Source organism: Camelina sativa, chromosome 13 (genome assembly GCF_000633955.1).
Source record: "Camelina sativa cultivar DH55 chromosome 13, Cs, whole genome shotgun sequence".
Classification (NCBI taxonomy): Eukaryota; Viridiplantae; Streptophyta; class Magnoliopsida; order Brassicales; family Brassicaceae; genus Camelina; species Camelina sativa.
The window spans coordinates 10916654-10939938 of record NC_025697.1 but is presented as its reverse complement, the minus strand read 5'-3'; the positions used below and the strand labels follow the sequence as shown (position 1 = coordinate 10939938).

Genomic DNA, 23285 nt, shown 5'->3' with positions numbered 1-23285 from the left:
AAAAAAAAAAAGAAAAAAAAAAATCTCAAGTTTATTCCTTCTATTTTGTAGGTTTCTTAATTCACGTGGTTTTGTTTTGCGTATTTCCAATTTTCCATCACATTAGATTCCTTTGGAGGTTTAAACAAAATGGTGTACAACGATTGAAATATATCATAAAATTAAAATGAAGAAAAAAAAAACTTAATCTTCCAAAAGCTTGCCAAGACGATGGTACTATATATACATATATCCAAAGGAATCTTTTTTTTATATGGAAACCAAAGGAATCTTTTTTTTATATGGAAACCAAAGGAATCTTTTTGTTATATCTAAAAACTTAATCTTCCAAAAGCTTGCCAAGATGATGATACTATGTGAATTATTATTATCCGCCATAAACCTAATAAGTGGTGGTTGTTCTCTTTCTCAGACATATCTAATGGGGCGCCATGCCAAATTGCCAATATATGACGATTCGGTTTGTTGTGAGACACTGAGAGTGTTGGGTCGATGTTCTTGTTCGTTATTCTAAAAATCTGTAAATCTACGATAAATTTAGGTGAATGGGCTTAGTTGGGTTAGTCTTCGGCCTCTATTCATTAGCTGAAGGTACAATTCTTAATGGGCCGGAGTTCTAATCCGTGGTTGTGTGTGTTCTTGAGATCAATTCCACGACTAGAACATTGATATTTTCATTGTGGCTGTAGACACTCTAAGCTATCATATCTTTGGGATATCTTTTTAACAACCCCAAGAGATCGAATCATCAACCCTGCCTAGGTCTACCGAGCATTCTGGATCCTTCAGAGCCAAAAACATAAGAATTGTCGCCACATTTTTGCTAGCTACAACACTTGTGATAATGCTTCAATTGAAGTAATTAGCCCATTTTTATTTGTTTTTGTAACAAAGTACATTGAGGACTTTATTTATTATTAAAGATTACATTACGATCATATTAAAAGTCTCCGTCATCATCATCGCCGCCGTCATAATCGTCTTCTCCGGAATCCAGATCATTCTCCACCTTCTCAGCTGCTTTTTCAGCTATGTTGTCTTCCACAGCCTCCAGCCCCTCCGCTAACGCAACCCCACCCAAAACTCCGGCCACCGCACCAACCGCCAGTCCCGTCCCCATCCCACCGAACTTGCTCCCCTTCTCCGGCGCGTTTCCATATCCCGACTGTCCGTACGCAGCGTCACCATACCTCGCAGGCGCATACGACTCACCGTAAACAGGTGGCTCACTGTAACCAGTTTGTGACGGCGCGTGAGTATGACCGTAAGGTGGCGGCGGCACGTATGGCTCACTGTAAGCTGGAGGCGGCGCGTGGTAAGATCCTGGAGCCGGATGATACGGAGGCTCTCTAACGGTGACTGTGACGTCGAGTTTGCCGTGAGGTCGGCCAGATGGACGTTTGAGCTCGAGGGTTTTCACGACGGGGACGTCCAAACCAATGACATCATGGAGGCTGAGATGAGCGGAGCCGATGAGAGGCTTTGTGTTCTCTTCACGTCCTGCGTGCACGATGTCGATGTAGACCTTGTCGTAATCGTCTTCGTGCGGAGGCAAAGGGATGACAAATGTCTCGTTCCACGTTGGACACGTGTCGCCATCTTCATCGACTCTTGTGGAGGATTTGTATTTCGGATCGACCCATACGACGGCGTATGGCTTGTTTGGTCCGTTGCGCCAGTTCACGTTCTTGGTATCTCTCGCCGACAAAATCGTCACCTCCACTTCTTGGCCACGGGACGACATTTTTTTCTAAATGGTGAGATTGGAACTTTGCTCGAACCAAAAGATAACACTTGGAGACCAATAATAAGTGTTTTTAGGACCATTGATATTATGACGATATATCAAGAACATTCGGACCATTTCTCTTCGTTGTTTTACGTTTTTGTCCCCACTATTTTGCACAAAAAAAATAACATAAACATGCAAGTGCTGTATTATATACATTTTTTAACTAATTTGTATATTGACTTAACAGAATGCAAAAAGATTAGTTGTCTAGAAATATGCTTATGAGAAAAATATTTTAGCCGGGAAGATATAAGCCAACACGTTCAATCTATTGTCTACTACGCGTATACAATATTATTGCCGGCCAACTTTAAAAGTATCGGGCCATACATTCGGAATGGGCTATTTTAGAGACATGAACCACCGGGTCTCTTGTGACGTTTGGTACAAATTTACTGATAGAGCTGGTGCTAATAACGCCAACATCATTTCAGAACCGTGTGAAGTCTTCACTCTTCACTTAAAAAAATCTGAACTCTTCATCGTGATCAGGAACTTGGTTTCAACGGTTACACAATCATTTTACCCAATCGAACTGTTTATTTATTTTTATTAAGCCATTAAAAAATGAATAATCTAGGTAAATTCCAGACGAAAATGTATTCTTCAATTACTTTATCCAAATCAAAAGTTATCGTAAGAGATGGGGACTTCTATCATTGGTTCCTCCTTCTGTCTTTCTTCGCAGCAAGTGTCCCCCATCTATTTGTATTATTTTCCATCGACTTTAAAGAGACCAGCTGCATCTTTAATGGCCCATACGCTCGTGTGGATCAGATAACATGTAATATTTTGTGTTGTAGATTGTTGGTTGGGTAGTAATTGTGAATTTCAATTTCTATATACAATCAAGAACATCTAGTGACCTTTTTTAGCTAGAAATTAAAGATACATGTGAATTTTAGTTACCTAAACGTCGGTGCAATGAGCAAGGCTCTTTTTAAAAAGTTAAGACTTTTGTGTAAACGCAAGCGCTTAGCTTTGTAAGTGGATGCATGTGAAGATCCTCCATAGACATAAATTTTGTGATATTTTAGAGTATTTTTCAAATTAGTACTTTTGTAACTAAAACTTTTATTTCTGTTAGTATTTTAAGATATTTCTTTGTATTTAAAAAACTTAAACGAAATGTCTTAGTAGTAGCGATATTTTTATGTTCAATATCTTAGGCGAATTGGTTCTTCTATGCAACTTCATTGATGATGATGGTGAGTTAGACATGACGTTATATGGGGTAATTAGTACTTATAAAGATAGATGTTTAGAAGATTTTACATATTTTAAGAAAACAATGATTACTAAGTTTAAATATATTTTTTTCTTTGACTAAAGAGATATTATTTAATTTTAAATCAATAACAATTCAAAATTTTAAATATTTTCAATAATTACTTCTTGAAATTTACAAAACATCAATCTTTGTGGGACAAAAAATATCTCAAAACATCAATCTTTATGAGTATGAGACAGGGGAATACTATATATATATATATATATAATATAATATAATTAGAATTGGACTGTATTTTGACATGACAAATTCTGAAGTAAAATTTCTATTGAAATTTACCGGCCAAGCCTCTGCAACATAGCGGCAAACAGCTATGGTGGTCCATGCCATGTGAATACGAAATAACCGTTGTCATCTTTCACCGTATCATCCAAATGCAATAGCAACATCTTCTTCATAATCATTTCTCTTGTGCTACAAAACTCTTGTCGATATGTCCGTAGCGACAACAATTCTTATGGTTCTACCAGCAAACCACTGGATACCAAATACAGAATAAACTTGAGTCCATCTTTCTAACCAACAATAAGATCAATCAAATTTTTGCAAACTAAATAAATTGATTTACACCAACACAACTTTTTAATCCAGTTCGGTTTCTGATCAATACTAATTTGCTCATCGTCACAACCAAACTAACAAATACTTTACAGTGTTACACAGTCGATCGAGTGTCGGATACTAAACTCCTTGTTTTTGTAAGACACAACACGTCACACTTGTTAATTGTTATCATTGTCTTCTTAAATTTTAATTGGTCGGATGTTATTACATTTTTTTTCGGGGCTCAACTGTTATTGAATTCTCTAAAGCGACGTATTCTTGCATCGGATAGATACAATTACAATACATACAATCAGTAGAAACCATAAGAGTTTATTAGCCGGAGAAGTCGCTGTCCAACTTCCATAGTTACACTTACCAACTAACTAAATATGGCAAGTAAAGTCCTTCAAAATCCAATAAAGTATATTCTTTTTCCATATAAATATAAATACATTCATATAGACTATAGAGGCTGAGAAGGTTAAGAGGAAATCATTTAAGAAAACCCAGCAACTTCACCTAATCCTTTTAAAAATTGGAATTTTTTTTAATTTTGTTTCGTTACCAAATTAAACCACACATTATTAACATGATAACGGTTGTCAGATCTGGTGTATCTTCTTATAAATTTAATGAAACATTTGGTAACGATATTACTTTTCCAAAAGAAGCGATTAAAATCAGGTTAACTAAATGGCAGTCGATAAAACATCTGAATTAAAGTTTTTATTTTATAAAAATCTATTAAAATGAAGGTGAAGGTCATCAGGTCATGGACATAATTAAAAGTCTAGGGTTTTTGTTAATCCAGGTACGATCCATAATTATTCAATTAATTAGTTTGCTCTGGTTTGAATTTTTGTTACCATCTTTATCGGCATTTATAGAAATTATAGTGTCCTACACCTGTAGCATCATTACTTTTGTATCTCAATTCTCAACCTCTAATACTAAATCATAACTCAAACTTAAGAATTCATGCAAACAGATTTACGGAAGTAGGGTTTAACTGAGTCATTAATTGAATCACAACTACTTCCAGGAAACCTTAAATGCCTAACCCAACTACACAATGCAGCATATCTCCAGCTATAAAACACAGCCTTTCAGTTCTTTCTTCATCACTCTAGCCTCAAACCAAAAGAAAACAAAAAATCCTACTTTTCTTGTGATCATCACCAAAAAAAAAACAGACACACACACATTGATCCAAGGCTAACTTAAAATCTTTCTTTCAACCATGAAGATAAAGATAATGAGCAAAACACATGTGAAACCAACAAAGCCAGTACTAGGGAAGAAACAATTCCTCCTCACCACATTTGATCTTCCTTACCTTGCTTTCTACTACAACCAGAAGTTTCTCCTCTACAAGTTCGAGAACCTTCTAGATCTTGAAGAACCTACTTTCACAAACGACGTCGTGGAGAAGCTCAAAGATGGTTTGGGTTTGGTTCTTGAAGACTTCTATCAACTCGCCGGTAAGCTAGCCAAGGACGACGAAGGAGTCTTCCGTGTTGAGTACGACGCCGACGATACAGAGATCAACGGCGTAGAGTTCTCGGTAGCTCATGCTGATGAAGTCACAATCGATGATCTGACGGCTGAGGACGGAACGGCTATGTTCAAGGACTTGGTTCCTTACAATGCGATCTTGAACTTGGAAGGACTTAGCAGACCTCTCCTTGCAGTGCAGGTATAATTCTTTAAATATTAATACATCATTTTATTTATTAGTCTGCGTCCACGTTCGTATTTTTGTGTTACATATCCTTATTTTCACGCGAAATAATTTAGAATTAGATATTCAGTAGAAGTGATGAAAGAAAACACAACTAGATTGCTAGCTAGTACAACATCTGAATCATCATACAAACATCTGAATTACGTAATCATCTCTATGTTATTATGTATGTTTACTTTCTGCATGTTATGTGATACTATAAGTTTTTTTAATAAATATTTATTGAACAATCCGTCAATAAATATATATTATTAACGTTTAAGGAGTAACATCACGTGATAATTAGCTAGAAAGAAAAGCAAAAATAAAAATTGCTCATAACTTCATAAGTGTGCACCCATCCTTCCACCAAGATTAAAAAAAAAAGTAATATAGCACGCAAAATGTTGACTTTAATTTTGATTCACACAAGTTAGATAAGAAAATTATTCACATTTATTAGCTCTTCTTTATAGATTCATAGAGTGTATACTAACAAGTGGTAAAAAAAAAAAACTCTACACGGCTTAACAATTTTGAGCTTCACATAATTATTGTATGTGAAGAAATATGTGTATGTGCAAATTGTGGATGTTCATCTCTGTGAAGCTTTACACATTATTTGTAGTCAATGGTTTGAGAAGCTCTTTTTTCAAATGTTTTGACTGTTTGTGTAGTTTTTATGAAAAAAAAAAAAAAAACATAATAACTGACACAACCATTAAATACAACATTCAATGACCCACATTATATGGATGTTGTTAACTGGGTGAGTTGCCGGACAAAAATCACTATGCCATGCACTTAGGTACAAAAATTATTTAATAGATGAGAGTACTAAGTAAGGTAATATCTATTAGTACACATTGGAGAATTTAATTGTCATTATCAATCGAAATCGAAAATAAATATAGATGTCGTCGATTACTCGATTTATCCCCAATTCATCTCAACTACTAAGATACGTTTCACATTTCATTTTCTTTTCATCAATCGTTCCACGTTGATATAACCTACTCGTAATGTCACTCTTAGTAAAACATACTTATTATTATGTTTGCTGTTGAAAGATTTATAACACAACGTATTCATACGTATAATACACACGTAACTTACATGTATACGATACTTTCATTACAACCAAATATAAAAAGTTACGCATTAAATGTGCATTCAATGTTTAAGCTCTTTTAACAGGTGTGGTCGTTGAGATAGTCAATGTTTTTTTCCTCTAATCTGGTCTCGAAGCTATCGTCTAGTGACCAATCATATACTTCGATTCAAAAATTAAAAAGATTCATATTGGCTCATGTCTCGACAAAATTATTTGGTTTTGTTCAACAGGTGACTAAGCTTAAAGATGGACTTGCGATGGGCCTAGCTTTTAACCACGCAGTTTTAGACGGTACTGCCACATGGCACTTCATGAGCTCATGGGCCGAGATCTGTCGTGGAGCCCAATCCATCTCAACACAACCTTTCCTCGACCGAGCCAAAGCGCGTGACACGCGCGTGAAGCTCGACCTCACTGCTCCAAAGGACCCCAACGCAACCTCCAACGGCGACGACGCGGCCACTCCCGCGGCGGAACCGGCGAAGCTGGTGGAGAAGATCTTCAGGTTCTCGGACTCTGCTGTCCACACGATCAAGTCAAGAGCCAATTCGGTAACCCCATCCGACGGTTCAAAACCATTCTCAACGTTCCAGTCACTCACTTCCCACATCTGGCGCCACGTCACCTTAGCGCGTGGGCTCAAACCCGAGGAGATAACGGTCTTCACCGTCTTCGCCGACTGTCGCCGCCGTGTCGATCCTCCGATGCCGGAAGAATACTTCGGAAACTTGATCCAGGCGATCTTCACCGGAACCGCGGCGGGGCTACTGGCGGCGCACGGGCCGGAGTTTGGAGCATCGGTGATCCAAAAGGCTGTCGTGGCACACGACGCGAGTGCGATAGACGCGCGTAACGACGAGTGGGAGAAATCGCCGAAGATATTTCAGTTCAAAGATGCCGGAGTGAACTGCGTGGCAGTGGGGAGCTCGCCGAGGTTTAAGGTTTACGAAGTTGATTTCGGTTGGGGAAAACCGGAAACGGTTAGGAGTGGTTCGAATAACCGGTTTAATGGGATGATGTATTTGTACCAAGGGAAAGCTGGTGGTATAAGTATTGATGTGGAGATTACTCTTGAAGCTTCGGTTATGGAGAAGCTTGAGAAGAGCAAAGAGTTTTTATTGAGTGAGGAGCTGAGCAATGGCAATGGCAATGGTAACGGGTTTGTTGTTTGAGTGTTTTTTTTTTTTTTAGTTTTATTAAGGTTAATTAGTTTAATTAATCAAAAACTCCAGATTTTGGTTAATTAGCTAATTATTTTTTTTCATTAAGGAGATAAAAGCCTTGTGGGTTTTGAAGTATGGTAATAATTTGCGCTTGTGGTTGTGGTGTTGATAATAATCAGCAAGGATGCTGCCTTTGTGGTATTTGTATGATTATGTTGTAGTGTTTGGTTTTGGAGTTGTAGTATTTGGACCATGGTTTTTAAAGCGATTTTGTGTCATCAACTTTATGAACTTGTAATATGTCTTTAACATAGTCATTAGATTCTCTCAATGCCATTACACTTTGGATTTTACAAATTTAAATAACGAGAAAAGTAAATGATTGTTTATTAATTATTAATTTATTATGTTGTGAACATTGAAATGACTTGAGATTTTGTAGGAAGTTATGAAAAATAGCAAAACTGGTCTTTTCGGTGATGAATATGATTCTACTGATGGTTTACAGATCACATTGCATTTGCATCTGAAGGTTTAACCAACATCGGTGGAAAAAAAAGTAAAAAACGAACCCATCGTGTGTAAGATTTGGTCATTTGGGAGATTTCAATTAAAAATTGTTTCGGTTAAAAAAAAAACTAAACAAATTAAAAATTGTTTCGATAACATCTATGAAAATTTATAATTTTTTTTTTAAATGAACAAATTGCTAAAAAAACAAATTTTGACAGCAAAAATATAAATTGTTAAATTTGTTTTGTGATTTTTATTAATTAAATCTAAACCCTAAAATCATAACTTCTCCTTTTTTTTTTCTTTCTCAGCCGTCGTCGTCTTGCTCTGTTAAACGGACGACGACGAGAGTGAAAGGCCTTTGTTTCGCATTTGGTGGTGGCTCATGTTTTCATTAATACTCCAACGAGGGAGAAGGACTCAATGGCGCTCTTTGATAAAAGCTGTTCCTTTTACTCAACCCTTCTCTTCTTCTGCTATCGCTACCACCACCGCAACCACAGATCCGAGTCTTGAAGATGAAAGAAAAAAGAAGACTTTCACAGTCTCTTACCTTATCGACTCCTTAGGGCTAACTACAAAACTCGCCGAATCAATCTCAATGAAAGCCAGTTTCGATAAAAGAGGTAACCCAGATTCAGTCCTGAAACTTCTAAGAAGCTACGGATTCACAAACTCTCAAATCTCGAGTATCATTGCTACTTACCCACGTTTCCTTGTCGAGAACCCTGAGAAGTCTCTTCGTGCTAAGCTTCATTTCTTGAAGCTTAACGGAGCCTCAAGCTCTGAGCTTACTGAGATTGTTTCCAAAGTTCCTAAAATCTTGGGGAAGAGTGGAGGTAAGTGGATTAGTCATTACTATGATTATGTCAAAGAGATCTTACAAGATCAAGATCACACTTCTTCTTCTTATTGTTCTTGTTCTTCCAAGCAGACGAATCGAACTCGAAACGTATCGGTTTTGAGAGAAATGGGAGTGCCTCAGAGACTGTTGTTAAACTTGTTGATCTCTAGAGCTAAACCGGTTTGTGGTAAAGAAAGATTTGAAGACTCGGTTAAGAAGATCGTTGAGTTAGGCTTTGATCCAGCTAGTCCAAAGTTTGTGAATGCTTTGTATGTTTTCTATGAGCTTAGTGATAGAACGATAGATCAGAAAGTGAATGCTTATAAGAAGTTAGGACTTAGTGTGAATGAAGTTTGGGCAGTTTTCAAGAAATGGCCTTTCTCGTTGAAATACTCTGAGAAGAAGATAATTCAAACGTTTGAGACCTTGAAACGTGTTGGTCTAACGGAAGAAGAGGTACGCTTAATGGTTAAGAGGTACCCTGAATGCGTAGGCACTTCAGAGGAGAAGATAGTGAAGTCAGTCGAGACTTTTCTTGAGCTAGGATTCACGAAAGATGAGTTTGCGTTGATCATAAAGCGACATCCTCAGTGCGTTGGCTTAGCTGCGGATTCGGTTAAGAAGAAGACTGAGTTTCTTGTGAAGACGATGGGTTGGTCTTTGAAAGTTGTGGCTTCAACACCTATTGTACTTGGATTTAGCTTGGAGAAGTTCATTTTCCCTAGGTGTAATGTAATCAGAGTTCTTGTTACGAAAGGGCTGATCGATGAAGTACCTGCGATCTCGACTGTTTTGACGAGTCCTAAGCTGAAGTTTTTGAAGCTTTTTGTGGAGAAGCACAAGAGTGTCTCACTTGATTTGATCTCTATCTTCACCGGAGATAGCAGTCTAATAGATTAGATTAAATAGCACTGTGAAGAAAAGAAAAAGTACCAAACCTCAAAGATTGCTTATTGTGATTTGTATCATGAGATATGTCAGTCTCCCAATTTTGTTGTAAAGAAACATTTTTAGGGAGTAAAACAATTAAATAAGGACAGTTTCAGACAAGAACACTTACTGTCATTTTGGCAATTAAGGGTGTGTTTACTATTCGTCTCCAAAATTAGTCTTGTAATTTGTTTTTAACCTTTTTTTTTTCTGGTCGCAAGATATTCTAAAACATGAGATTTCAAGTAAAACACCTAACACTAATTATAATCTTGCAGAAACTGATAATTTGTTATTGAGTATAAGGATACAATTTATACACAGAGTAATACACAAGAAAGGGAAGAAGATATATGTGCAGTAATTGTAAATAAAGCAGAGGAGAGATTTGAGTCAAATCAAATCTTCCATTACAGATATGGACATTCTTAATACTAATCTCTCCAACTTTTTTTTTTTTTTTTCCTTTCTCATTTTTAATAAATTGTAAGGACCAGAAATAGATAAGAAGACAGAGAAGGTTAACCACTCCATATCTATATACTCTTATCTTACCTCACCAAACCAAAAAAAAAAAACTCTCTCCCATTTCTTTTTCAACGTTGCTTCTAAACAACTTTTTTGAATCAAAAAAAAAAACTTCTCCAATGTCAGAAGAGATACGAGAGCAGCATGATCTCACCGACTCTAAACCTTCTCCACCGCTACCGCCACAAAAACAAGGTCTCATCATCAGCCGCAAAAGACAGCTTGTGTTTCTCGCCCTCATGATTTTTCTAGCCGCAAAAGGACTCGTCGGAATCGAAGACATAGCGTTTGTAATATTGTGTACTATCTACTTGTTTGTGGTCATGGCTAGATTTGCCTTTCCTCGCAAGCAAACAGAGCAGAAGAAGAGACTCGCACCTAAAAGCAAACTCTTTCGAGCTTACTTCCTCGGCACTGCAATCATAGGTTACTCATCTGATTTCTTTTTCTTTTTTGTTTTGTGACTGTTTTTTTTTTTTTTTCCTTATGAATAAATCAAACTCTCTCTTAGGTCTACTATTCCCTATCTGCTACGTCGGAGATGGAATATACCGTGGAGACATTCACGGCGTTGGAGCCGTCGCACCGCATCTATTCCTCCTCTCAGGTCAAGTTTTCACAGAACCTATAGGTTTCTCCGACAAGTTTTCAACTCCAGTTGCTAGTCTTGTACCTGTCTTCTACAACACTCGTCGCCTTTACCCGCTTTTGGATTGGGTTAAAGCAGAATTCTCGGACACTCAGCGTCCCGGTGGTTCGGTGAGAGTATACGGAGGAAGAGCCATTGCGTCGGTTAACACGGTGATGTGGTTTTACAATCTGTTTGGTTTCTTGTTGCCTGTGCTTCTTCCTCGGTCTTTTGAGATTTACTTCTCCGATGATAACAAAGATAATTGAATGGTTTGTATTCATTGTCTGGTTTAGAAAACTCCCATGGTACATGTATAAGTGTATCTACTTTTGAAGTTGTTTTAGTACTGCTTTTGTGTCTTTTATGTCTCGATCGGGTAAAAGTTATTTTTTGTCTAAATAATTACTAAGTGGGGTGAGAGAGTGAGGCATACAGATTGAAAGTTTTTTTTCACCACTAAAACAATGAAACGGTTGTTCACTCTTCATACATACGCAAATCTTTCAACAGTAGTAAGTCACGATTAAAAACTTAATTTAAGTATTTGACACCACAAATTACACATTCAACAACTTTGGCCTAGTATATAGAACTTCGATCTCAGTAGGAGCAACGTCGTGTTGCCTCGTAATCTCTTGAAACCATCATCATAAATATCTTCAGATCCTTCGACTAATCGAAAATATCCCCAATCTCTTTTTTAAGCAGTCCCTTAACCTGTCAATGCAAAAGTCCAAGCATTACACAATTAAACAGAGTTTGTGTTAGTGTGAAATGGAATTGTGGATTAAAAAAAGAAAACTGTGATATTTTGCATGATCGAAACAGTTTTGCTGATGTCTCTTGTTTGATTTTTGTTTTAAAGGTTGACTTTGGGTTTAGGATATTTAGAGGAGATTTTGAAAGATTTGGTCACCAACTTCTGACTCAAAGGGGGAAAAAAAAGAGAAATTGAAGGAGTCCAATGATGATAAGCTAACCTGTTTTGCTGAAAGTCCGATGCCTTGCAAATCATCAAGCTGCAATAGAAAATACAAAACGCATACAAACAAACCAAAACTGAATTTAAAGACATGTTCGATAATACATATCACTAAAAGGTATGTTATTTTTAAGTCATATAACAGTTTATTGTTGCTTCATTGTGATAGGGATGCAACTTCTCATTTGAAAAACACTGTGGCACTGACCGTGTGAAATGGAGATTCATCGCGGAGCTCAACTATGTAAGTTGCTCTTTTCTCGCCAATACCCTGTCATCAATATAGGCCACAAACAAGTTAGGTCCTAAACTATAAACAAGCAGTTAAATATTTGAAAATTCTGATTAAGCTAGTCATCTCACCTTTAACTTCTTTAGATCTTCCCTGTAAATACACAAGAGAAGAGAAAAGCCTAATTTAGTTTCAGTTCTTTATAACCAATATAGACAGGATTTCTAATTAATAATGACCCAACCATACTTGTAAATTCAACTGATTATACCCGAAGACATTATATCAAGATTTGAAAAGCTTCTAATACTCAAAAAGAGAGTTTATTCATGTGTATTATGTGTTTACCTTAAGGAAAAAATTTAAAAAAGAAAAAAAACACTTACTTTCCAGCTGTGTTTATGAACTTCAGGTAATCTCCAACAGCAGAGTTCTGTACAGAAACAAAAGATGCATTATGTCAGTTGTAAGGTTTATGTTAATTTCAATGAAAAGTCAATCTTAATTAAACTTGTGAACTCTTTTTACCTTTAGTTTAGAGCTGTGTGCGCTATATGTCTTCCAAGGAGTGCAGTCAACGTTGGAAGGCATAGATTTCTCAGGCGTTCTTAGCTCTAGACTGACAACAGCTTCAGCAGTAATATCACTGTGCTCTAATGCTTCTTCTGCTTGAGATTCAGTGAAGGGAGTTTGATATTTCTCAGGTACTGATAGTTGGTTTGAAATTTTGCATATCGACTTCAAATTGTTTGACAGATTTTGAAGTCGGATGCTAAGCGGTGGTGATGCAGTTTCGTTGCCTAGCAAACTGTTGTTTTCTTTGTCCAGGTTTTCACCTACCATATAGAGAAAGACCAGAAATTGAGCAAAAGGTTTCATTATATTACTTTCTTAGATTAATGTCACACGACTCACAACCTACCTTCATTAACCACCAGAGGGAGATCTTCTCCAGTGACTGAATTGTTGTCATCTCTCTCTACCCCTGACTCTACTATTTGTACTGCCATACGAAAAAAATAAATAAGTTAACTTCTCCTTTAAACCAGACTCTTCTTTATCAACTTTCCTGTCTGTCTCACCTTTGTCTGCAACAGCATCATCACATTGAGTGGCTCCTGAAACCTTTTCCTCATGTTTCCGGGGTGTCTCCTAAAGATCAATGGGATAAACTGTCGGTACTATTGATACCCAGATGTTGAAACAAAACATAATACCTATACAAATTACCTTATCTGTAGTATCAACAACTTCAGAGCTTAAAGAGACGCTTGTTGAATAGCTCTAGAAATGAAAAGAAGTAAATATTAGATATTCTGACCAAACTGAATTTCAAGAAAGGAAACAGCTCCGATTCTATAATTTGTTTTGGCATCAGTGTGAGATGCAGAGAAGTTGCAAAAGGAGAATTTACCGGTTCCATGGCTACTGCTGAACATGAGTAAGCCAGAGAATTCTGCAAAGAAGTCAAAGCCAACCGTGATCCACTGAATGTAAGTAATGCCTTCCAAATTTTCATATTGACGTTAATAGAAATTATTACCTCTTCAACCAAAGAAGATTGAGAATCTGTAACAGTAAAATATGAACAGACTTCCTACAATATAGAAAAAGAGTGTTTGTAAGTAAAGCCTTAGTAATATATAGCCATGCAGCTCCTATTAGTTCAATCTCGCAGATACTTACTTCTTTTGATGAGGAGGCTTGAACGCTCAAGATAACCTTCGAGGTGGAGATTTCCTGCATTAACATAGACACAAGAGTCATTCGAGGTGAAAGAATAAACCGAAAAGCATTACTCTAATATCCAGAATGAAGATGCTCTACCTTTTTAAGTGTCATCTTTGCTTTGCCTTCCATCTACAAAATCCAAAAAAAGTCTTAACTAAACTATTTCTGAATTCACAAGGATAAAAGCGAAAGTTGAATTACCTTCTTCGAGCTAGTTTTACATCTCGCCGAATCATTCGCTTCACCAAACAGTTTCCTTCAATCATTGCAAAAAAAGAATCATCATTTACCTAGCTTAAACAAACAGATGAAGGTATACCAAGGATATCAAGGCTTAAAGTTGATACAAATCTGGTTCTGAAAGATTTACCTTGCTTTAAGTGCAGAAGCAGCAGTGTTGATTTTAGTCTTTCTCTCTGTCACATTTCCCCTTAGTACTGTCTGTTTTCTATTAGTAGCAGACACAGTCAAAGGTGTCTGTCTCCTTTGAGCAGCAGAGGATAGTGAAACAGATTTTTCAAGACCGTTGATCTTCTTCTTAGTAGTATTATTCATGGCTCGGTTACCGCCTTGACAGATCCGTGATGCTAAGTTTAGCATGTAAAAGGAGTCTTGGCTAAATTCCCGGGGCTGAAACAATAAAAAAAGGTTAGCATCGCTGCAGTTACATTCAGTTAATCATAAACTTAAAATAAATAGCTCAAAAGCAAGCAACAGTATCTACCAAACAAGTGATCAGCAATGTTCTGTTGCATCCTTGTAAACAATCCTTCAACATGCGAGTGAGTTTGCTCTCCCGATATGGTACATGAGATTCATTGGCATTGAGCGCATACATGACATTCTGTAATGCATAAATCGACTTATTTATCCTGGCAATCTCTAGAGGACCTAGAGCACTGTTTTGCTTCCTGGAGTCCTCATATCCTGTTAGAGAAAGACAACTCCTATCACATGCTGACACAAAATTATCACATATATAGAAAAGATAATTAGAATCTGACATTAAAATACTCAACCTGCCATATCAAGAAAGTTCATCCTCCCATGAGAGTCTGCATTGGCACTGATAACATGTATCATCAGACCTTTATGACTCCTAACTGGAGGGTCACTACTCAGCTTCTGAGTTTTCTTGAGACCAAAATATAAGTTCTGGAATTCTGAGAGAGACTTGACAGGTACCTGTGAAAAGCAGAAATTTTGAAATATTAAGGATGCTGCAAAAAACGCATATCTCAACCTTTTTAAACTCAAGAACACGAAATATGACTTGCCTGTGAAAGTCCCTTGAGTTGAATTTTCCCTTGTGCACCTTCTAGTACAGTAACCACTCGCTTCTGTTGGTCTAAGAGATCATACACAATTTCCTGAGAAACCTCGTAAACCGATACGGAAACTGAGTTTCCTTTTTCCTCAGCCATGGATAGCATCTCAGACATTGTCAGGATGGCTAAACCAAACTCACTCTCATTTCCCTACAAACACCATACATCACTCAATTAACAGCTTCATCTATAGAGACAATAGTGATGATATTACAAAAAAAAAAAGACTTGCAGGGATCATTCCTTTGAATACCTGGATTAGATGTGTTTTTCCGCTACTTCTTGCTCCATGGGCAATAACATTAGCATCTCTACCCTCAAAGACACTAGAGATAAGAGGTTTTATCTCCTTAGTGAGAATCAAATCAGTAGCTTCACTTTCTTCGTAGCAGTAGTCCAACTTATACGAGTCTTTCGAACTGTCACAAACACAGAAAAAAAAAAAAAAGACTTTGCTCATTAATTAGGCTTGAACAGTTGCTAATCCACTACAGACTGAGAATCAAAGTATATATATTCACAGTTAAACATTTTGGTGTCTAATGATGTCATATCTCCATAAGAAATCAGAAGATTAACACACAAGAGTTGATATAAACACAACTTTTAGATCAAATCAAACAGTTCCATGGCAAAATCCGATAAACCCAACTCAAAATCGCAACTGAATTCTCAACAACGAAACAAGTCAACAACACATATAGACAAAGTAATCGAAGAAAACTCAGAAGTTAAGATTATATTGAGTGTCAAAATCGTAGTCGAAACCTCCAGATGCAATTCATTTCGCAAATTGTAACCAACCAAATAGAATCAAATCAGAGAGAGGGGGAATAAATGAAATTTACCCAGCGAATTGAACTCCAAACGAAATCGTAACAGTCTCAGAATCTTCACCCACCGGCTTTTGGATCAGTATTGATCCTGTTGACGACGGATCCGTGGAGGGTTTAACCCTAGCCACAACCCGAACCAGTTTCGTCATCTTCGTCTCCATAATCTCAAAATTTTAGGTTTTTTTTTTTTTTTCTCACTGATAGAATTCGAAATCGAACAAACAAAGAGAATCTCTTTAGATAAAAAGGGAGAAGAAACGTTTGAATCTGAAGATTTTGTTTCCTTTGGGAGAAAGAGAGAGAAATGAATTGAGCCGTTAAAGAAAAAAAAATTCAAATTCTAGAAGTCTGGCTCCTTCGATGACTCCGAAATTGGTCCTACCTAGGCGTATGTGAGAAGCTTACACACAAAAAACGATATCGTTTTCGAAATGGGGAATAAACGCACCGTTTATATTATAATAATAATTCGCTTTCGTCTTTATTTGATTGAGACCAGGTCCATTTAAACCTACGAAGCCCAATAGTAAGCCCAATAGTAAACCTTTCTGTGAAGTGAAATTAGGGTTTTTATTATATATCAAATGTATCATCAGGATCTGGAGCAGCCCTAGTCGTTTCGTTTCAGTCACTCTGTCAAGCCGCTGGGTGAGTCTCTCCTTCTCTCTGACTCTCTCTCTCTCTATCGACCTCTCTGAGCTTTTCTCGTCTCTCTTCGTTAGGTGTTTAAGAAATTTACGTCATTAGGAATTTAACATTTTTTTCTATTGGATCATGGATGAATGAATTGAAACTTTGGTGTGTGTTGATTTAGTTGAATCCAATGTTTTTTTTTTCTTTTTCATTTCGAGCTCTGCGTTTAATTTTGTTAGGATTCTGTATAGCATTTGATTCTGTAAATTTGTTGGTTGTTGATCATGCTTTTAGTAATATAAAGTAGCCTAATCTGTTGTATCACTTGTAATGTGTTTGATTATCCTCATTTGCTCCGTTAATGTAGTTTTTGTAATGTGAATTCTCCTAATTGCTTAACACGATTAGAATTGAAAGATAAGATCTTTTTTTTTGTTTTCTCTTGTTCTCATGTTTTAACTTTTTGTATTTTGTTTCGTAGAAAAATGAAGCACAACAACGTTATCCCGAGCTCACACTTCCGCAAGCATTGGCAGAACTATGTCAAGACTTGGTTTAACCAGCCTGCCAGGAAAACAAGGAGACGTGTTGGTTAGTAAAAATTCTCTTTTTGGATCTTCTTTCTTCTTGAATCATTTACTTACTTACGTTTTGAATTGTCTACTTGTGAAGTAAACTCTCTCACCATCACTTATGTCTCCTTTTGCGTGATGTGTTTCTTCAGCTAGGCAGACGAAGGCTGTGAAGATCTTCCCTCGTCCAACCTCTGGTCCTCTCCGCCCTGTTGTGCATGGTCAGACTCTTAAGTACAACATGAAAGTTAGAGCTGGTAAAGGATTCACTCGTGAAGAGCTTAAGGTCTGAATTCTGGAACGTCTCTCTTCTTTGGCTGTTATCTTTTTAAGGTCTATAGAGATGATAATAATTCCTTTATGTGTTTCATCAGTCTGCTGGTATCCCAAAGAAGTTGGCTCCAACAATCGGAATTTCTGTTGATCACCGTCGCAAGAACCGTTCTTTGGAGGGTCTTCAATCCAATGTCCAAAGGTTAAAGACTTACAAGGCTAAGCTGGTTGTGTTCCCTCGCCGTTCCCGTAAAGTCAAGGTATCATCCATTTGATATATTAGATAGAGAAGTTCATTGAGATACACCTCTTGATTCTTGAGTTCTTTGTTATATGTATATAACAATTTGGTATCTTTTGTATTTTAGGCTGGTGATTCTACCCCAGAGGAGCTTGCTAATGCTACTCAAGTCCAGGGAGATTACATGCCAATTGTTAGCCAGAAGGCAGCCATGGAGCTAGTGAAGCTGAGTGCCGATATGAAGGCTTTCAAAGCTTATGACAAACTCCGTCTTGAGCGTACAAACGCACGCCATGCTGGTGCCAGAGCCAAGAGGGCAGCTGAGGCCGAAAAAGAAGAGAAGAAGTAAAGATCGTTGCTTTAGAACTTTAATCATTCTTGAATTCTTCTTCCTCTCGTTCTTGATTTTGTGTAAGACTCTGTTTTTCTTTTTGGTGCGCGGTTTATCAATACTTAGGTCTCGAATTTTTCTGGTACTTGGGTTTTCTGAGTTTATGAAATCTAACGAGTTTGGGAGTTTTATAAGTTAAAAAACTATGGTTCCTAGTATAAACTGTATAATGCATTTAGTTGGACAATTACAAAAAGCTTAAACTATTGAGAACTAATATAACCATACCGTTCGTCTCAACCAATGTTCATAACATAATCCAACTGTGGGGATTATTAAAATTGGATTGACGTAATTCAGATGTTATCATCTGCAGTGAAGAGCGCCTATGAACCAAGGCAGCTATAACATATTGCACTAAAGTGTAAGTATTAGTAACCACAACAAAAAATTACAAAATGATACAATTTTGAGTTCTGATCATCACTGGACCAATACTGTAAATGTCATGGTCATCCCTTATTCTCTTTTATTTTTATCATTTAGAAACAAAATACAAAAAGTTAAGATACTTTTCTTACTTAGGTCTTGAACCTTTGGGAGATCTTTCCAACACCATCTCTACACTCCTCAGCGACTCTCTTCACCTTCTCGGTTACCTGAACTGTTCCTTTCCCAACTCCCTCAGCAGCTCCTTTTGCCTTGACAACGGCCGCATCTCTCATTTCTCCAGTTCGCTTTCCTAAATTCTCTGCGTATTCCTTCAAAACTGTAATCCACGATCGTATTTTCTCCATCACAATGAAGATCACTTCCCGGGATTTTCCTCCCACGGTTCCAGCCATCTCTTTCAGCTTATCCATCAGGGTTTTGGCTCTCTCCTCAGTTTCTTCAACCGACGATCTCTCCACATTGTTTAGTAATACACTTTCTTCAGTCTCTCCAATGCTCGTCTCTTGAAGGTCTTTACCAACAACAACTTTCAGTCCATTTGTTTCCCATCGCTTTCTTGCCTCTTCTAAGGCTCTTCCTTGTTCTTTAGCTCTCTTTCCTTCCTCCTCGGCCCACGATCTGAACAAACAACATATGACGGGAATACGGTTATGGACAGATTGAAAGGTTTATACAGTTATACTCATGGGTTAGATATCAAAATTTTGATAGAAACTTTTGTCCTTATAAAAGTAATGAGTTTAAAAGTACCTGGCCATAGACAGGGCTTTTCGTTCAACTTCCAATTCATACTGCAACTTTGAAATCCGCTGGCTCTCTTCTTCAGCTTCTTTTCGAAGATTGGAAACCCTTTCCTTCTCAAAAGATATCTCCGCCTTGTTACTCATCAAATCCTCCAGCTTGTCTTCTGCTTCGCGTCTTAACCTTGAGAGCACCTCCATTTCTGACTCGACAGCAGCTCGTTCTTTCACCAAGGCCAGATTCTCTTCCTCTCTCTTCTCCTTCAGCTGCTCTAACTCCACTTTCGCTAGTTCCGCCATTTTCTCGACCGCTTCAATCTTTTCCCGTTCCACGGAAAGCTCTTTCTCAAAGCTTGCATTGACGTCTTTTTCTACCTCCGCAACAAGGGCGTTATGCGCAGACACAGCTTTTTCAGCCATCGATTCTGCTTCTATACGTGCCAATTCCTCACTAACAATATCGGATGCCTCACCACTTGAAAGAGCAATGGCAGCTTGTCCTTTGGTGACTGGTTTTTGAGGCTGAAACAATCTTGTACAACCTAAAAAATGTGTGTGCATTAATACAAAAAGGTAACGAATGTGCAAGAAGACATATCTAAATGTGATATCTGCACATACCAAATGCAAGGGCAGCGATTCCTTGTTCCCCAGTAGATAAATCTGCGATAATAGCAGGCCATGCATCTGGGTTTATCTTCTCGATGTCAATGAAACCCGATAGTTCATACAGCTTCTGCATGATTAAGCGAATTAATGATTATTTGCAATCTTATGAGAAGTGAACAAAACCAAGCTTAATATCCAACCTTTTTATCAGCTTCTGGAAGCTGTCGTTTCTCCAAGGCCATTTTCCAGCTTATAAGATCCTGGCGTGAAAGAAGGCTGCAACGGACCAGAAATAAGCTTAACTTATAGAAATAAACTACATCTGAAATACCAAAGTATAGTCAAAAGTACAAAATATAATAATATTCTAGAAACAGAATGAACAAATATTTTATGCCGATTCATTTCATGAGAATATTGAAAATGCAGCACTGATGTCATAAAGAGAATTTAAGGTATCCCGCAGCCTTATTTATATGTTTTTATCAATGCGATATACATATTCAGAATTTCTTTTTGACAAGCTGGATTGAGTTTCCGGCAACATAAATACCTTTCAGGGGAAAACAGGACTGTGCCTTCAACATCGTCAAGCAGATCGCGGTCAGAAAGCTTGCTCGTGATGAGTCCCGCTTCTGCCAACCCTGAAAAGAGTAAACGGAATTTGGCTTCATATGTTATTTACTTACGGCTAGAATTAAAATTCAGAGTTCATCTTAACCTTGAATGGATGAGAAATCAGGGTCTTCTGGAGTAACATCATCGAAAGCAAGCTCAGTAACATTCTCTATATACATAGCAGGATACACTTTTGAGGTTGCGGTTCTGCAAAAAGTTGAAGAACACACATAAATGTATGAATTTCACTTTTAAATACCAAAGACAAACAGTTTAACACCATCAGATACACTAACACTATCACAAGAGTATACCTTGATAACGCGCTGCTAGCAGAAACCAGCCACCTGGCATATTCTCTGCGAGTACATAGATCACTAGGTTGGGTGTCAGTTTCAATGACCTGAGAGATAACACAATGAACTATAAGCTGCAAGATTTACAAGTGCCAGAACAATGCAAAGCTCTACATCAACACACATAGCGAGGGTCTTGTACCACATAAAAAATAATATTACCTTCAGAACTTGCAAAGCTGCAAATGCTTGACACTGGACCTGATCAGCAGCAGCGGGGACAAGAATCTTTCCAGGATTTACTAGAACAGACATAAATGGTGCAGGTATTCCTGCAGAAGAAAATGCACTTCCAGCGCTTGGTATTTCCAAAGGCGGTCCATTGTCGAGCTCATCTTGACTATTTATGTTTAGTTCATCGTTTGCCCCATCTGTTGATACTGGGACAGGAGTTTTCGAAGACTCACTTTCTTTCGTCGTATCTATGTCTGAGACTGATGTCATACTTCCCGCAGCCAAGTACTCGGGTGTTCCGTCAACCTCAGGAAGCTCCTCAGTTACAGTCGAGAATGCTGTTTCCGTGTCATTTGGTGGAGAAACCTCAGGAAGCTCCTCAGTTACCGTCCCGGTGGCTGCATAAGCATCGATGTCAGATAAAGAAGACGGGGAATTTTCCTTCTGACTGTTAACACGATTTTCAAAATCAGACACATTGGTTGGTTCAGTGTTTGGAAGGCTAGTAGCTGGATTTTCCACATCCGCAAGATTACTACTTTCTGAATCTGGAAGAATAGACTCAGTGGATGAGTCTAACTGAGACTTAGATTCAGAAATTATCTTCTCACTTTCTGCTGTCTCAAGATCAGTTTCCACATTGATCATCACATCTGCTTCAGGCGTATCTAGGGGAATCCTTTCAGTGGCATCTGTTTCATCAGGCATGACACCATCAAATGGCGAAGTCTCCTTACCAAGTAGTTTATCTTCACCAGACCCTTCATCACCTTGCTGAGCTATATCATTATTTTCTACACCCTTACCCTCATCCTTAAGACTGTTTTCCTCACTGTTATCTAACTTGATCTCATCACTAGAAATTTCATCAGACGACTGAATCATACTTTCCTGATGAGAAGTCAACGAATGCATCTCTTGTTTCTTTGTTCCTGCACTCAAAAGATAATTGCCCTATAAATCAGTAACGAAATCATTCTGAAACAGGCACTTGAAAGAGCTTGAAAAGCTTTAACAAAAGGAGTATTACGCTTGTTAAAAGATGCTGCTGCATAGCTTAGCCCAAGAAACAAAACGATTCCAGCAACTCCAGCCCCAACTACACCTGAAAGCAAACTACTTCCAGATTGTTATTAGTCCACCAGAAAACCGGTAAACTATACACAGCTTCAGACAGAGAAATCAAAAATACTAAAGAGTCCTAACAAAAACTCCATCGTAACATACATTGAACCATTTTGAGAATCTGCACTGACTAAACAACCTCTGAATAAACTATTCAATCAGAGAAAAAGAGGCACACTAAAAGATAAGTGTATGCAACTCCTCCAGAAGAACAACAACACTCATGGCTCCTAGAACTACTCTTATCATCAAATTTAAACATCGAAAACTCCGAATCTCACAGTTCATAACACTCTTGGTTAATTCTCCGCATATACCTTCAATCAAACTCTTCTTCTTAGCTCTAGACGACTTTTTATCATCGTTACCAGAATCATCCCACCCAGCCAAATTATCAGCCGACGACTTTGACGAATCCGATCCGGTCCACGCAGAATCGACTTCAGGCTTCTGCGAAACACAGACGACAACTCCACAACCCGATTTCCTAGCTAATCGCAACGGTCGTAAGTAAACGGCGCGAGAATTCCGACGAACGCCGCAGCTAAAAGCGAGACGGAGCTGGAGGGAGGAAGGTGTCCACGTGGCGGTCGCAGAAGCCATGGCTTGTTTTGGAGTAAGAGAGAGAGGATAAGAAAGATTGACTGGTAGAAGAGAAGAAGAGAATAATGGGAAAGGAGGATTAGGGTTTAGAATTAGAGTAATGCGTGTGTTCGTTTCGTTACCAGAGGCGTTGGAGAATGATGAGCCTCACACGGACACAAACACACAGACCACACCTAACCACCTAATATCTTTGAAATTGCTTTCTTTATTTTTCCAGATTTCCATGTTTAACAAATGGTTTTAACAAGTAAAGAAGCTAAATGCCACATCATCACAAAGCCAATACCAGGTGCTGGAAACTTAAATCTCTTTAATGAAAATGGTCTTTCGATTGTTAGGAATCCGATTCTTGACATAAATCTATGGTAAA

The 23285-nt window shown here is 37.8% G+C and overlaps 7 protein-coding genes across 8 annotated transcripts; 4 read left to right on the top strand and 3 right to left on the bottom strand.

Annotated features, from left to right (window-relative positions):
- LOC104736407 (protein SRC2 homolog) lies at positions 846 to 1908 on the bottom strand. The gene has a single exon (XM_010456379.2). It carries the CDS (start codon positions 1742 to 1744, stop codon positions 941 to 943), a length of 804 nt encoding a protein of 267 aa, XP_010454681.1. The 5' UTR covers positions 1745 to 1908; the 3' UTR covers positions 846 to 940.
- On the top strand, positions 4730 to 7920 carry LOC104736406 (BAHD acyltransferase DCR). The gene is made up of 2 exons (XM_010456378.2): positions 4730 to 5325; positions 6697 to 7920. Exons 1-2 carry the CDS (start codon positions 4870 to 4872, stop codon positions 7636 to 7638), a joined length of 1398 nt encoding a protein of 465 aa, XP_010454680.1. The 5' UTR covers positions 4730 to 4869; the 3' UTR covers positions 7639 to 7920.
- On the top strand, positions 8428 to 10075 carry LOC104736405. The gene has a single exon (XM_010456376.2). The coding sequence runs from the start codon at positions 8528 to 8530 to the stop codon at positions 9884 to 9886; it is 1359 nt and encodes a 452-aa protein (XP_010454678.1). The 5' UTR covers positions 8428 to 8527; the 3' UTR covers positions 9887 to 10075.
- LOC104736404 lies at positions 10454 to 11439 on the top strand. Its single transcript, XM_010456374.2, has 2 exons — positions 10454 to 10870; positions 10956 to 11439. Exons 1-2 carry the CDS (start codon positions 10564 to 10566, stop codon positions 11339 to 11341), a joined length of 693 nt encoding a protein of 230 aa, XP_010454676.1. The 5' UTR covers positions 10454 to 10563; the 3' UTR covers positions 11342 to 11439.
- On the bottom strand, positions 11506 to 16424 carry LOC104736403 (kinesin-like protein KIN-10C). Its single transcript, XM_010456373.2, has 20 exons — positions 16197 to 16424; positions 15602 to 15767; positions 15298 to 15498; positions 15040 to 15205; positions 14745 to 14947; positions 14391 to 14650; positions 14222 to 14276; positions 14117 to 14149; positions 13976 to 14029; positions 13833 to 13886; positions 13704 to 13745; positions 13520 to 13573; positions 13372 to 13441; positions 13212 to 13292; positions 12818 to 13125; positions 12676 to 12722; positions 12421 to 12442; positions 12266 to 12328; positions 12056 to 12094; positions 11506 to 11792 (listed from the first exon to the last, which is right to left on the bottom strand). The coding sequence occupies exons 1-20, from the start codon at positions 16343 to 16345 to the stop codon at positions 11748 to 11750; spliced, it is 2112 nt and encodes a 703-aa protein (XP_010454675.1). The 5' UTR covers positions 16346 to 16424; the 3' UTR covers positions 11506 to 11747.
- On the top strand, positions 16751 to 18428 carry LOC104736402 (60S ribosomal protein L13-3-like). Its single transcript, XM_010456372.2, has 5 exons — positions 16751 to 16832; positions 17299 to 17408; positions 17542 to 17675; positions 17764 to 17922; positions 18031 to 18428. Exons 2-5 carry the CDS (start codon positions 17303 to 17305, stop codon positions 18250 to 18252), a joined length of 621 nt encoding a protein of 206 aa, XP_010454674.1. The 5' UTR covers positions 16751 to 16832; positions 17299 to 17302; the 3' UTR covers positions 18253 to 18428.
- LOC104736400 lies at positions 18624 to 23120 on the bottom strand. 2 transcript variants are annotated; one of them, XM_010456370.2, is made up of 10 exons: positions 22627 to 23120; positions 22215 to 22289; positions 21173 to 22116; positions 20969 to 21057; positions 20758 to 20861; positions 20590 to 20680; positions 20237 to 20312; positions 20049 to 20163; positions 19438 to 19969; positions 18624 to 19305 (listed from the first exon to the last, which is right to left on the bottom strand). In XM_010456370.2, exons 1-10 carry the CDS (start codon positions 22910 to 22912, stop codon positions 18816 to 18818), a joined length of 2802 nt encoding a protein of 933 aa, XP_010454672.1. In that variant the 5' UTR covers positions 22913 to 23120; the 3' UTR covers positions 18624 to 18815. The 2 variants fall into 2 exon arrangements, with proteins under 2 accessions (XP_010454672.1, XP_010454673.1); XM_010456371.1 differs by having other exon boundaries at positions 22215 to 22300; positions 22627 to 22717.